Genomic DNA, 14,271 nt, shown 5'->3' with positions numbered 1-14,271 from the left:
GTAAATAAGTTAGTTGTTGTGAAATTGTTAGGTTAGATTACTCATTGGATATTACTGCATTGTCGGAACTAGAATCACAAGCATTTCGCTACACTGGCATTAACATCTGCTAACCATGTGTATGTGACAAATAAATTTGATTTGACCTTAGCCAAATACATTTTTCACAATTCCTGACATTTAATCCTAGTAAAAAAATCCCTGTTTTAGGTCAGTTAGGATCCACACTTAATTTTAAGAATGTGAAAGGTCAGAATAATAGTTGAGAGAATGATTTATTTCAGCTTTTATTTATTTCATCACATTCCCAGTGGGTCAGAAGTTTACATACACTCAATTAGTATTTGGTAGCATTGCCTTTCAATTGTTTAACTTGGGGAAAACGTTTCGGGTAGCCTTCCACAAGCTTCCCACAATAAGTTGGGTGAATTTTGGCCCATTCCTCCTGACCGAGCTGGTGTAACTGAGTCAGGTTTGTAAGACCTCATTGCTCGCACATGCTTTTTCAGTTCTGCCCACAAATGTTCTACAGGATTGAGGTCAGGGCTTTGTGATGGACACTCCAATACCTTGACTTTGTTGTCCTTAACCCATTTTGCCACAACTTTGGAAGTATGCTTGGGGTCATTGTCCATTTGGAAGACCCATTTGCAACCAAGCTTTAACTTCCTGACTGATGTCTTGAGATGTTGCTTCAATTTATCCACATATTTTTCCTACCTCATGATGCCATCTATTTTGTGAAGTGCACCAGTCCCTCCTGCAGCAAAGCACCCCCACAACACGTGCTTCACAGTTAGGATGGTGTTTTTTCGGCTTGCAAGCCTCCCCCTTTTTCTTCCAAACATAACGATGGTCATTATGGCCAAACTATTTTTGTTTCATTAGACCAGAGGGCATTCCTCCAAAAAGTCTGACCTTTGTCCCCATGTGCAGTTGCAAACCGTAGCCTGGCTTTTTTATTATAGGACTCTTTTTACTGTGAATATAGATACTTTTGTACCTGTTTCCTCCAATATCTTCACAAGGTCCTTTGCTGTTGTTCTGCGGGTTGATTTGCACTTTTCGCACCAAAGTGTGTTAATCTCCAGGAGACAGAACGCGTGGTCCCATGGCGCGGCTGCGTGGTCCCATGGCGTTATACTTGCGTACTATTGTTTGTACAGATAAACATGGTACCTTCAGCCATTTGGTAATTGCTCCCACAGATGAACCAGACTTGTGGAGGTCTACAATTTTTTTTCGGAGGTCTTGGCTGATTTCTTTTGATTTCCCCATGATGTCAAGCAAAGAGGCACTGGGTTTGAAGGTAGGCCTTGAAATACATCCACAGGTACACCTCCAATTGACTCAAATTATGTCAATTGGCCTATCAGAAGCTTATAAAGCCATCACAACATTTTCTGGAATTTTCCAAGCTCTTTAAAGGAACAGTCAACCTAGTGTATGTAAACTTCTGACCCACTGGAATTGTGATACAGTGATTTATAAGTGAAATAATCTGTCTGTAAACAATTCTTGGAAAAATTACTTGGGTCATGCACAAAGTAGATGTCCTAACCGACTTGCCAAAACTATAGTTTATTAAAAAGAAATGTGTGGAGTGGTTGAAAAACTAGTATTAATGACCCAACTAAGTGTATGTAACCTTCCGACTTCAACTGTATGGTTAACCTATTCCAATATTTTTGCAATTCACATGGTTTCATGGTCTATTTACACAAACTTGGTGGGAATGAAGCTGACATCAGAGGTCTCTCTTGGACCTGTTGTCAGTAGGGCTGTACAATTCATTGATTTTTTTAAATCAAAATTGCAATTATGACATGTGAAATATATCCATAGGCTATATCTCAACATGCTGCAATTTTTTTAAATGCCATATGTAATGTTCAAATGTAATAAGGGTCCCCCGTGAAAACTCTGATCAACACTGTAACAACAACTTCTACTGTACATTTTATTAGTTCTTATGCCAAACAACACCAACCATAGAATCAGAATACTGATGTTATTTCTATTATACCAACAGCTCATCAAGGCGTTTTGATCTAAATAGTAAAATCGTAATAGCAATTTTTTTTTAGCACAATTCGATTATTTGCCCATATCTTGCAACCCTAGTATGATATGATGCCCAAATCCAGAACTTTACTTTATCACTGTATCACAGGATGATGACGACTTTTCCCGGGACAAAGACATACTTACAACAGGTGTATCTCACTGGTCACCCCCAAAGCCAATTCCTCCTTTGGCCGCCTCTCCTTCCAGTTCTCTGCTGCAAATGACTGGAACGAACTACAAAAATCACTGAAACTGGAGACACTTATCTCCCTCACTAGCTTTAAGCATTAGCTGCCAGAGCAGCTCACAGATCACTGCACCTGTACATAGCTATAAATTCTACTTTGCATATTATTCTACTGCACATATACCATTCCAGTGTTTAATTGCTATATTGTATTTACTTTGCCACCATGGCCTATTTATTGCCCTAATCTCACCTCATTTGCACACATTGTATATAGACTTGTTTTTCTACTGTATTATTGACTGTATGTTTGTTTACTCTATGTGTAACTCTGTGTTGTTGTATGTGTCAAACTGCTTTGCTTTATCTTGGCCAGGTCGCAGTTGTAAATGAGAACTTGTTCTCAACTTGCCTACCTGGTTAAATAAAGGTGAAATAAAAAATTCTTCATCCATCTGGACATTAGACCCCGGTCCCGCGGGAAGATGATTGTTCTTGCAATAGCAGAGTGTTCCAAAGACATCAGCTCCATGATGGTCACCCTGCCTACCAACTGAGAATAGACACCTGCAACTTCAAGGGGCCTACCCTATTTCTTTTGATGTACTGTTCCAACAGATATTAGATATTCAATTTACATATTTGACACCCATGATTACTTTGTATGTTCATTTCTACAGTAATTATTATTCAACATGTCCTTGTCTGGGATTTGAACTCTCAAACTCTTGGTTCACAGCATTCTGATTTTCCTGCTACTCCACCATAAATTCACCTGTATTCCTACACTTTGGACTTAAAAGTACATCTCAGCTTTGTATAGTAGTGATTCAGGAGTATCATTAAAACAGAATAAAATGCCCCACCAACATTAGACAACTAAACAGAAAACCCTCAAATTGATTAAATAAGTTAATTAAAGCATTGATGAGAGAATAGTCAGATTAACTGATAATTAAATAGCAGTCAGATAGCACTCTGTTGCTCAGTGGAGAGATCTATTATTGGTCATGAATGGTTAGGGGACTTCTGAGAATGCTTCAGACTTATTGATGCAGTAGAAAGTTCAGGTACCCCAAATCCAGAGGTTGTGAGTTCACATTCTGGTACGGGTCATATTGAAAACTTCAGGACTAATTGATCATGTCAAATGTAATCATATTGTTATTGATTCAACATTTGCACACTATTTTAACTGACCAGCATACCACTTACCTTAAAACCAACATACATACAAATTCAGTACTTCCCTTACAAAAAAAGTGAAGATAATTGTTTTCACATGTTGAGCCAAAATGTTAATATGCAGCCCATAGCTCCTCCTCCTTCTTATAGCTCAATCACAGGCCTACATCATGCCGTTTGTTATTTGTTCCTTTGTGTTTTGTTTATTTTTCGCACAGCTTCTTTGTGACTGTATTTTCGTGACTTTGGCGGCTCACATGTGTGATGAGTTCAATCCTGTCGCGCACGCAGCCATGGACAAGTACCTCTCGGTCTTTGCAGCCCTCCTGGCAGAGAAATACAGATAAGGAGATTAATAGAAACCAAATGTTGCTGTTTCATTAACTTAGTATACATATTTTATTCGTGTGTTTTTATTTTGTAATAACCCATGAGGGGTTTTGTCATGTTTTATCTTGTGTGATTAACACTACAATGTGGAGGAAATCGTTACTTGTTCAGCTGTATTATATTCTGTCGTTCAGTAGTCACAGAGTTGCCAACCATACTGATTTGATATCAATTAAACCGTCTGCGGTGGACCATACATTTCTAACTGACAGATGGATATCATTTGTTGAAGGCAAAATTATGTATAAAGTGTTGTAAAAATGTATTTTAATTAGGTTTTTACTAAACGAGTCATTATTGACATCATTGTGGCGCATGGGCACTCAATGCCCCAGGTAGAAAGCCAAATGACACAGTGCGTAAAGGCGACGTTTCAAAGTGGACTATCATTGCGTAATGTTTAGATTATCCTGCAGCTATATACAGTTGCTCTTTAATATATTGGCACCCTTGCACTCTACAATGTAGTGCAATGGACCATAATGTTCTGTGTGAATGGCTATTATTACCCTATATGCCCCTGCAATTTACCACGGTTGAGAAATTATACAGTAAAGGAGAATCACCTAGTCCAGGACATTTTTTTTTTTAAATTTGAAGTGAAAATCTCAGTCTCAGTATTTTATGTTGTTGTCCTGTGCTGTTGTAAATCAAACAAATACATGCATGAACACCAAAAGTTTTTTCAACGTCAACTTACTTGAAAATAAATAGTGAATCGTGCAAGGGTGCCAATATATTATAGCGCAACTAGGCCTAAGTGAGGCACATCAGGCCTATGTGAGGCCCATCACGTATATAAACACATACCATCTGAAGCCATAAATAACAATGTTATTATTTGTGTCTCCTTTTGGCAAATGTTTTATTCATCACTGATTTCAATTTAGATTATTGCCACATTTATTAAATTAATGTTCTATCAGTTTAAATAATGAACACGTAGGCATGTTTATCATGGCAAGAAAGAAGTTCGAGAGTTCTCCTTTTTGAGCTTCATTTGGAGTCAATAATGGGTGGAGGTCTTACTGTTGGAGATAACACAGATGCGTGTTTTTTTGTTGCAGATAAAGGCACCAACAAAGAATACGCAAACGGAGCGACAGAGCGTATAGCGCAGTGTCGCAATGCCGTTTTTCGTTACAAAATGTTCTGCTCCTTGTAGTGCGCTCCGAAATTCGACTTTTCCCGTGTCACATGAAAATTGTAACGCACAGTATCTTACCTTCCGCAGCGGTGGTGACAGTGCTGTGCAGACAATGAAGCTTGCTTTGTTCCTTGATCTGATCTATACGCTATGCATCAAAGTAGCCTATTTTGCATTGATAAGCAAATATAATCTCAGCGAATGTTCAAACAATAAACCAAACAACATTGTAGCCTTATTAGAATCCCTTCCAAAATGTATTTTGTTTAGAAGTAGTAATTAGTGATTCCAGGTTACTGTTAAAAACAGCTGCGAAATATAGTGCCTTGCAGAGGTATTCAGAACCCTCGTATTTTTTTTTACATTTTATTGTGTTACAAAGTGAGGTTAAACTTGTTTTAATTTATATGTTTTTGTCAACAATCTACACAAAATAATGTCAAAGTGGAATAAAAAAAAATATATAAAAAAAGATTCAAATGACATTGCATAATTAAGTATTCAGCTCCCTGAGTCAATACATGTTAGAAACACTTTTGGCATCGATTACAGCAGTGCGTTATCTTGGGTAAGTCTATAAGAGCTTTCCATACCTGGATTGTGCAATATTTACCCGTTATTATTTTCAAAATTATTCAAGCTCTGTCAAGATGTTGGGGATCATGACTAGACAGCGATTTTCAAGTCTTGCCATATATTTTCAAGCAGATTTAAATCAAATCCATATATTTTCAAGCAGATTTAAATCAAATCCATATATTTTCAAGCAGATTTAAATCAAAACTGTAACTTGGCCACTCGGGAAAATTCACTTAGTTAACAACTCAAATTTGGCCTTGTGTTTAACAACTCCAATTTGGCCTTGTGTTTAACAACTCCAATTTGGCCTTGTGTTTAACAACTCCAATTTGTCCTTGTGTTTTAGGTTATTGTCCTGCTGAAAGGTGAATTCCTTCCCAGTCTCTGGTGGAAAGCAGACTGAAACAGGTTTTCCTCTGGGCTTTTGCTTGTACAAATCCCATATATTTTTATACTGATAAATTCCCCAGTATTTGCCGATGTCAAGCATACCATACATACCATGATGCAGCCACCACCATGTTTGAAAATAAGGAGGCAGTTACTCAGTGATGTGTTGTGTTGGATTTGCCCCAAACGTAAGGCTTTGCATTAAGGCCAAAACGTGTATTCCTTTGCTTTGCTTATTACGTTACTGCCTTGTTGCATACAAGATGCACGTTGTGGAATATTTGTATTCTGTAAATGTGTATTCTTCTTTTCACTCTGTCATTTAGGTCATTATTGTGGAGTCACTACAATGTTGTTGATCCATCCCTAGTGTTCTACCATCACAGACATTGAACTCTGTAGCTGTTTTAAAATCACCAATGGCCTCATGGTAACATCCCTGAGAAGTTATATTCCTGTCCTGCAGCTCAGTTCAGAAGGTCAACTGTATCTTTGATGTGACTGGGTGGTTTAATATATAATCAACAGCATAATTATTAACTTGACCATGCTAAATGAGATATTCAATATCTGATTTGTTATTGTTACCCATCACTGCCCTTATTTAAAAAACAAATGTAACTAGACAAGTCAATTAAGAACAAATTCTTATTTGCAGTGACGGCCTGCCGGGGAACAGTGGATTAACTGCCTTGTTCAGGGGCAGAACGACAGATTTTTACCTTGTCAGCTCGGGGATTCGATCCATCAACCTGCCATCCCACTAGGCTACCTGAAGCTGGTCTCTGAATCCCTGGTCTTTGTAGTTGAATCTGTGCTTGAAATTCAATACTTGACTGGAGGACCTTACAAATGTTATGTATGGGTGACAGAGGAAGGGTTAGTCATTCAAAAATCATGTCAACCCCTATATTTCACACTGAGTGAGTCCCATGTAATTTATTATGTGATTTGTTAAGCCAAATTGTACTCCTGAACTAATTTAGGCTTGCCTAAACAAAGGAGCTGAATACTTACGCAACGACTTTGTAACACAATAAAATGTGAAGAAATGTAAGTGGTCTGAATACTTTTGCAATTGACTGCTTTCTCTCCATGACCAAAACTTGATGACATTCTATTTTTAGTGAATATGGGAGCAATATATTGACGCAGCATAACAAACTGGATAGGTTTTTGTAGGTTACACCCGTTAGTGTAACAATATATATGCCATGGCAAATTATTTAATTATACATCTGATTATTTCACATGGTATGTGGGAAGCTAATCAACTTCACAAAATCAATTCAACTTCCAAATTGCTGTCTTGGTTTAGCTTGGCATTAAATAAGCAGCCTCTTTTGCATTGATCACCAAATATAATCTCAGGGACTGTTCTAACAATAAACCAAGCGAGGATGATGTTGTAGGTTACACTGGCAAATATAAGAATATTTGCCAGGGTATATTATTTAATGATAAATCTGATTATTTAATGTGAAAATGTCAGAAGCTTAAAGGCTAGCTTGCAGTGTTTAGCCAACGAGCTAGCAAGACAAGACTCTTCTTTTGCTTTCACAACAAATGAGAAGGCAACAACAAAACCCAAGAATCCACCCAAAAATGTATTTTGTTTAGAAGTAATAACTAGTGATTATAGACTATAGTGAAATAGTAGAACCTGCTGTAGTCAACTAGCTAGCCATGTGCTTTGTTCTCCAATACGTTCTATTTTTAGCTGATATGGAAATGAATAAACAAGCAGTATATCAAACTGGGATAATGTTTTAGGTTACGAGGCAAGTAGAATAATATTTGCAGGCTGATTATTTCACATGGAGATGTGGGAAGCTAAAAAAGGCTAGCTATGTTTTTAGTCAGGCTGCCAACTAGCTACTACTACCAAGGGAAGGCGACTCTTCCTTGTTAACACAAAATTAAAATATAAAAAGAAAAAACGTTTGTTTAAGCCCCCTGTGAATGGGAGCGGGACTGCGAGGATATTGTGTTACCAAATGGTGTCTGCTACTCCAAAAAATCCCACTCCGCACATAGATCAACGGAGTGGAGGTTGTAGTAACACTGTTCAATAAACTTATTATACATACAGTATTTTATTAATGTGCTTTTATTTTGTAATAAAACATGACAAAACCCCTAATTTTTATTTTATTTAACTAGGCAAGTCAGTTAAGAACAAATTCTTATTTTCAATGACGGCCTAGGAACAGTGGGTTAACTGCCTGTTCAGGGGGCAGAACGACAGATTTGTACCTTGTCAGCTCGGGGGTTTGAACTTGCAACATTCCGGTTACTAGTCCAACGTGTCATTAACACTAAAATGTGGAGGAAATCGTTACTTGTTCAGCTGTATTAACTTTTGTTCTTTCGGACAGTAGTGACAGAACTGATATAAACTAAACCGTCTGCGTTGGGCCATACATTTCTAATTGGCAACTGATGGATATCATTTGTTGAAGCCACAATTAAATAGAAAGTGTGTTAAAAATGTTTTTCAATTAGGTTTTTACTAAACAAGTCTGTCACTACTGACACGTCAAAGGATGGGAAACTTGGTCCCAATTTGAGGATTGTAACTAAAAGGTTTGTTTGTAAATTTTTCAATAAATCTCAAACGATGGCATCAAATTGATCTGAAAGTACAGCCCATGTCCTTGACTTTATCAGTATACAAGGTTAGCAATGCAAAATCATTCAAAAGCAATTCAACATATTACATTATTCACAACCCCAACATGATGGCGAAAGTAATGAAAAGTATATGAATAAATAGGCTATTGCGTATGGATATTTCGGAAAGAGGTGAAAATGTAGGCTTTAACCTCAGGGTTAGCGCTTGGCAGAGAGCAATTGGCACTGTGCCTAAAGTAGGCTTTTTAAAGTTGGCTATCATTGGTAGAGTGACGTTTTGATTATCCTGCAATAGTATGTATATTAAAGTATAAATACATTTGTTATAATTTTGTGTCTCCAGCAAATATTTTGATTAACCAATGATTTGATATTGATATAAATTTGATTTAAATTTTGATAGGACATACATTGATTTAATGTCATCAATTTATGGGGTAAATTAACATGCACGCATGTTTATCATGGCACGAATGACGTTTGTTAATAATTTAACCACATACAGGGTATTTATGAAGAGGTCATCATTTCATGGAGTCTGAGTGTGGTGTGGTGCCAGGACAACAACCTCTCCATCAAGGTGAGCAAGACAAAGGAACTGAACGTGGACCACATGAAAAGGACGGCCGAACAGGCCCCCATTCACATCGAGTTTCAAGGTCCTTGGTGTCCACATCACCAACAAACTGTCATGGTCCAAACACACCAAGGCAGTGGTGGAGGCCACGACAATACCGTTTCCCCCTCAGGAGATTGAAAATATTTGGCATGGGTCCCCAAGATCCTCAGAATATTCTACAGCGGCACCATAGAGAGCATCCTGACCGGTTGCATCACCGCCTGGTATGGCAACTGCTTGGCATCCGACAGTAAGGCGCTACAGAGAGTAATGCGTCCGGCCCTGTACATCACTGGGGCCAAGCTTCCTGCCATCAGGACCTATATACCAGGCGGTGTCAGAGGAAGGCCCTAAGAAATGGTCAAAGACTCCAGTCACCCAAGTCATAGACTGGCAAGCGGTACCAGAGCGCCAAGTCTAGGTCCAAAATGCTCTTTAACAGCTTCTACCCCAAGCAATAAGACTGCTGAACAATGAATCAAATGGTCACCCATACTATTTACATTGACACCCTGCTGCAACTCGCTGTTTATTATCTACGCACAGTCACTTTACCCCTACCTACATGTACCCTGCACATTGACTCGGTACCGGTAGTCCTTGTATATAGACTCGTTATTGTTCTTTTATTGTCTTACTTTTAATTACATTTTTTAAGTCAGTATATTTAGCACGTTTATTAACTATATTTATTGAACTGAATTGTCGAGGACATAAGGGCTTGTATAGTAAGCATTTCATGGTAAAGTCTACAGATGTAGCATTCGGCGCATGTGACAAATTAAATTTGATTGGATTTGAAGGAAGAAACCACATCGAAAAAGTGGTAAGCATGTTAGGTCCAAAAAATGATTTTCGCACAAGTCCAATTCATTTATTGTGTTAGAGGTTTCATGGTGCTTGAATCGTAACCAAAGTAGAAAATGTAAAGATTGTTCTATACATCGATTGGGGTTTCTATAAGCTTCAAAATGAGGTCCTAAACCTAGAATGATAGTGCATCATTGTAGCTGTGTGGGATACTAAACATTTTAATAGACACTGTTACTCAGAGAGAGTTACAGAAGTCAGTGTATATATTTCCAAACTTTCTATCTGTACTTGTCCCCCATGGGAATCAAACCCACAACCCTGGTGTTGCAAGCACCATGCTCTACCAATTGAGCCACAGGGGACCATATATCTTTGAAATGTTTGCCTTTGGGTAAGTTGAGTCAATGGCCATGGGGTAAGTTGAGCCAAAGGTTGAGCCAATGGCTCGCTAAGCAAATGTGTTTTCTTCCCAGGCATAATGCAATACATATGACATGTGTTGTTGTTTTTTTAAGTACAGGGTGTTTGTTAGGTGTTAAGCCTGTGTTAAAATATGCTTAAAATGATTCAAAGACAAAAAATATATATTTTGATTGTCTTTGGGAAATAACGTTTTTTTAAAGGTAATGGTTAACATCTCACTCAGTACAGAAATGTGAAGGTTGCTTTATTAATCCTGTCCCATACCCGGGGTAAAGTATGCCTATAAACCACTTTTTTTAGACAAGCTATGTTTTTACAAACTGTAATGTTTACATGCATGCCGATTATATCTAGGGATACACAACATGCTGAAAAATACGTAGATATCTTTGTTAGAAATTAAACTATATTTCCCTTGATGGAGTGACGCTGATTATGAAAAATGGCTCAATTTACCTCACTCCACCCTAAACGAGCTTAATGTGGAGTCACTAATGGGTGGAGGGTCTTGCTGTAGGCGATTACACAGATGCGTGTTTGTTGCAGATAACACGTCAGAAGATGGGAAAACTTGGTCCCGATTTTTGGATTGAAACAAACATTTTATTTGTAACGCTTTTCATTTCATTAAAATGTTTACATTTTAGTGATTTAGCAGACGCTTTTATCCAGAGCGACTTAACGCTTTTATCCAGAGCGACTTAATTATAGCCCATGCCCTTGTTATTTCAACTATGAAACAAGTTGCAAATCAGGAAGCAGGGTTGCAATGAAACCAATGCCATGCCAATGTCATACATTCTTTTTTGCAATCATGAGAGACATCGTGACTTATTAATGATTATCAATGCGAACTCATTCAAATTCAATGACAATTATTCAAAATCTCCAAATTATGGCGAAATGGACTAAAGGAGAGTAGGCCTGTATTACTAAATAGGCTACTGCATATGTAAACCTCCAATATTTTGCAGGTTAACCTCATGATCTATTTTTTTGTTCCCGAAATGTTTTTTATTTGCAGTTTCACGGAAAACCGCTTGATAGTAGTCATAAAGGAGGGCCCAATGTTCAACAATGTCTTATCTCCAACCAATCACATTCACGTTTTCGTCTTGGGGGCGGTGTGCAAAAATACCATGAAAATAAAGATTTTTTCCGAATTTGTTCATAATTCTGATTCTCACCAGAACCTACGCTAAATCATCACGAGCAAACATGGTTGTGTGGACAGATGAAGAGCGCGCAGCCATCTCCGACATATTCTCCAAGCTAGACTATGACGACGTTGGCCCAAAGTGCCTGTCACGGTAAGAAAATAAATTTAACTTGACTTTAATTTGGAGTGTTAGTCCCCTAAATCTCAATCTTCTTCGTCATGTTATGTTGTTGTTCAGCCTCACACTGTTCTCTCCGCTTCCCTCAGGTGTCTGATCGTTTACCCCTGGACCCAGAGGTACTTCGGGGCCTTCGGCAACCTGTACAACGCAGAGGCCATCATGAACAACCCTCTGATCGCTAAGCACGGCACCACGGTGCTGCGCGGTCTGGAAAGAGCTCTGAAGAACATGGACGACATAAAGAACACATACGCCGAGCTGAGCATTCTGCACTCCGAGAAACTGCGCGTGGATCCCGACAACTTCAAAGTAAGATACAAAAGAATATTGAAGAGCACTTTTTTTGCGCGTGCAAAGTAAAGCATACACCACACGATCAAGCTACCCCCAAAGACATTCTAAACATCTCTCTTCTGCTTTGGTTTGATATCTTTTACAGCTGTTGTCTGACTGTCTGACCATCGTCATCGCTGCGAAGATGGGCACCGCCTTCACCCCGGAGTATCAGGCATCCTTCCAGAAGTTCTTGTCGGTGGTGGTGTCCGCTCTGGGCAGGCAGTACCACTAGAGTCAGTCCTCTATACCTGTCAGAGGAGACATGTGTTTCACCCCTCAATGAAAAATAAAAGAAGCATAGAAGCATCTGTTTGTTGATTTTTTTTAAATGTTGATTTTACTCTTGCGTAATTGTATGCATATGGGGCTAGACAAATTGAATAAGACAACTTTAAAAATTATATTGTTTTCAATGGTTATTTAATATTTAACTTTTATTAAATCAGGCAAGTCAGTTAAGAACAAATTATTATATTCAATGACGGCCTAGGAATAGTGGATTAACTGCCTGTTAGAACGACAGATTTGTACCTTGTCAGCTCAGGGGTTTGAACTCGCAACCTTTAGGTCTGTAGTCTAACGCTCTAACCACTAGGCTACCTGCCGCCCCATATCTAGATGTTGGATCTACACATTATAAATAATACATTTGCCAGGATGAACAAGTTCGCGAATGCATGCACATTGCCTACAAGTTTACAGATTTGGCCCGGCTGAATTGTATAATGTTGCTGGCTGTAAAACGTGACGTTTTAACATATAAAAGGTACAAAAACAACTATGAAGTGACCAATGTATTTTATTTTAACGAATAAGAACATGGACCATAAAACGTACATCAACGCATCATGGATGGAATGCTTCTATTAGGATGCAGGACACTATTTTGTTTGTGTGATTGGTATGGTGTTCCGGGGTCCTTGTTGGTTCCCAGTTTTATGGGAGGGGGGGGGGGTGACGACCCTTTCTCTTTGCTCTTGTTTTCCTTAATAGGATATCGGTGGGCGGCGCCGGGAGGGTCGTCAGCGAAATGGGACACACCTGGGCTCGGGTGTGTCCGGGGATAAATCCACCTCTTCCCCATTCATTGAGGATACTCTCCACTCACACTGTTAGATTTTGGTTGTGGCCATTTGTTTGTTTGCTTTCGGCAACCCTCATTATCAAACTTATGCACGCAACCACTCACACTCCTGACTACATGACAATGTACTTAATTTGTTAGTGGATTACATCACAAAAACTACAATATGATCATTGGAAAGATACACATTCACTGTGGATGGGAGCAGTGCTGTCTTGTTGTCCCAATTCATCCATTGTTTGGAATTGTTTGCTCCACAAGATCTAAAACTGTCTTTAGAAAGGCTTTGCAAAGACAAGTTTAACAGGGCAGGACCAACTGAACCTAGCTCTATTAGGCAGGGGTGTCAAACTCATTCCACAGAAGGCCGAGTGTCTGTGGGTTTTTGGTTTTTCATTTCAATTAATATCTAGACAACTTTACCAGGTGAAGGGAGTTCCTTAGTAATTTGTGAACTTCATTTATCAATCACGGGTGGAACAAAAACCTGCAGACACTCGGACCTCCCATGGTAAGAGTTTGACACGTGGATTAAAGTAATTAAAGTAAAACCACTCAAGCTAGTCTAACCAGGTGTGTAGATGTTGCCCAGAACAAAACCCTGCGCCCACCGTGAAACTCCATAGACGGACGCCTAGCTCGCTAGCAAGTTGAAACTGAGTAGGCCTATAGCTAAGATTTTAATTGAAAACATTGACAGATCAGTGAAAAATGCATAGTGGGTTAAGAAATTTCGTAAAACGCTATAAATCAATCTCCATTACATACTAGCGATTACAACCACATTGTTTCATTGCATACTTCACTTACCGGGAAAGAGGATGATCGCAGCCGATTGTGCTGCTGACGAACTGGAACGCGCTCTGCACTACATTTGGCTTTATTTTGCCAATGTACAGTACTGATCTTGGGTCAGTTTTCCGTTATTTTCTCGTAAGACTTGGGGAGAGAAAGCAACATAACCTGCAAGGTTTTCGATCGGCCAAAATATGTTTTCTGACTGCAATGAGCGCAACAACAAGCACAAATATTAAGTGAAATCAAGCATAGAAAACAGCATTTGCCAATGATAATGTA

General features: G+C 38.7%; 1 protein-coding gene across 1 annotated transcript; it reads left to right on the top strand.

The window, feature by feature from the left end:
• Positions 1-11,624: 11,624 nt before the first annotated feature.
• On the top strand, positions 11,625-12,409 carry LOC135511584 (hemoglobin subunit beta-2-like). Its single transcript, XM_064933075.1, has 3 exons — positions 11,625-11,744; positions 11,861-12,083; positions 12,214-12,409. Exons 1-3 carry the CDS (start codon positions 11,653-11,655, stop codon positions 12,340-12,342), a joined length of 444 nt encoding a protein of 147 aa, XP_064789147.1. The 5' UTR covers positions 11,625-11,652; the 3' UTR covers positions 12,343-12,409.
• The last annotated feature ends 1,862 nt before the right edge of the window (positions 12,410-14,271 follow it).

The sequence above is a fragment of the Oncorhynchus masou genome, chromosome 24 (genome assembly GCF_036934945.1).
Source record: "Oncorhynchus masou masou isolate Uvic2021 chromosome 24, UVic_Omas_1.1, whole genome shotgun sequence".
NCBI classification, from domain to species: domain Eukaryota; kingdom Metazoa; phylum Chordata; class Actinopteri; order Salmoniformes; family Salmonidae; genus Oncorhynchus; species Oncorhynchus masou.
The sequence above is the reverse complement of the archived record's forward strand: the minus strand, read 5'-3'. Positions and strand labels throughout refer to the sequence as shown.

What these genes read in the sequence shown, in the direction of transcription:
- LOC135511584 (XM_064933075.1), top strand. Translation starts at nt 11,653, where the DNA reads ATGGTTGTGTGGACAGATGAAGAGCGCGCAGCCATCTCCGACATATTC. An exon ending in GGCCCAAAGTGCCTGTCACG is followed by an intron (nt 11,745 to 11,860) that starts GTAAGAAAATAA and finishes CGCTTCCCTCAG; the next exon opens with GTGTCTGATCGTTTACCCCT. An exon ending in TGGATCCCGACAACTTCAAA is followed by an intron (nt 12,084 to 12,213) that starts GTAAGATACAAA and finishes TATCTTTTACAG; the next exon opens with CTGTTGTCTGACTGTCTGAC.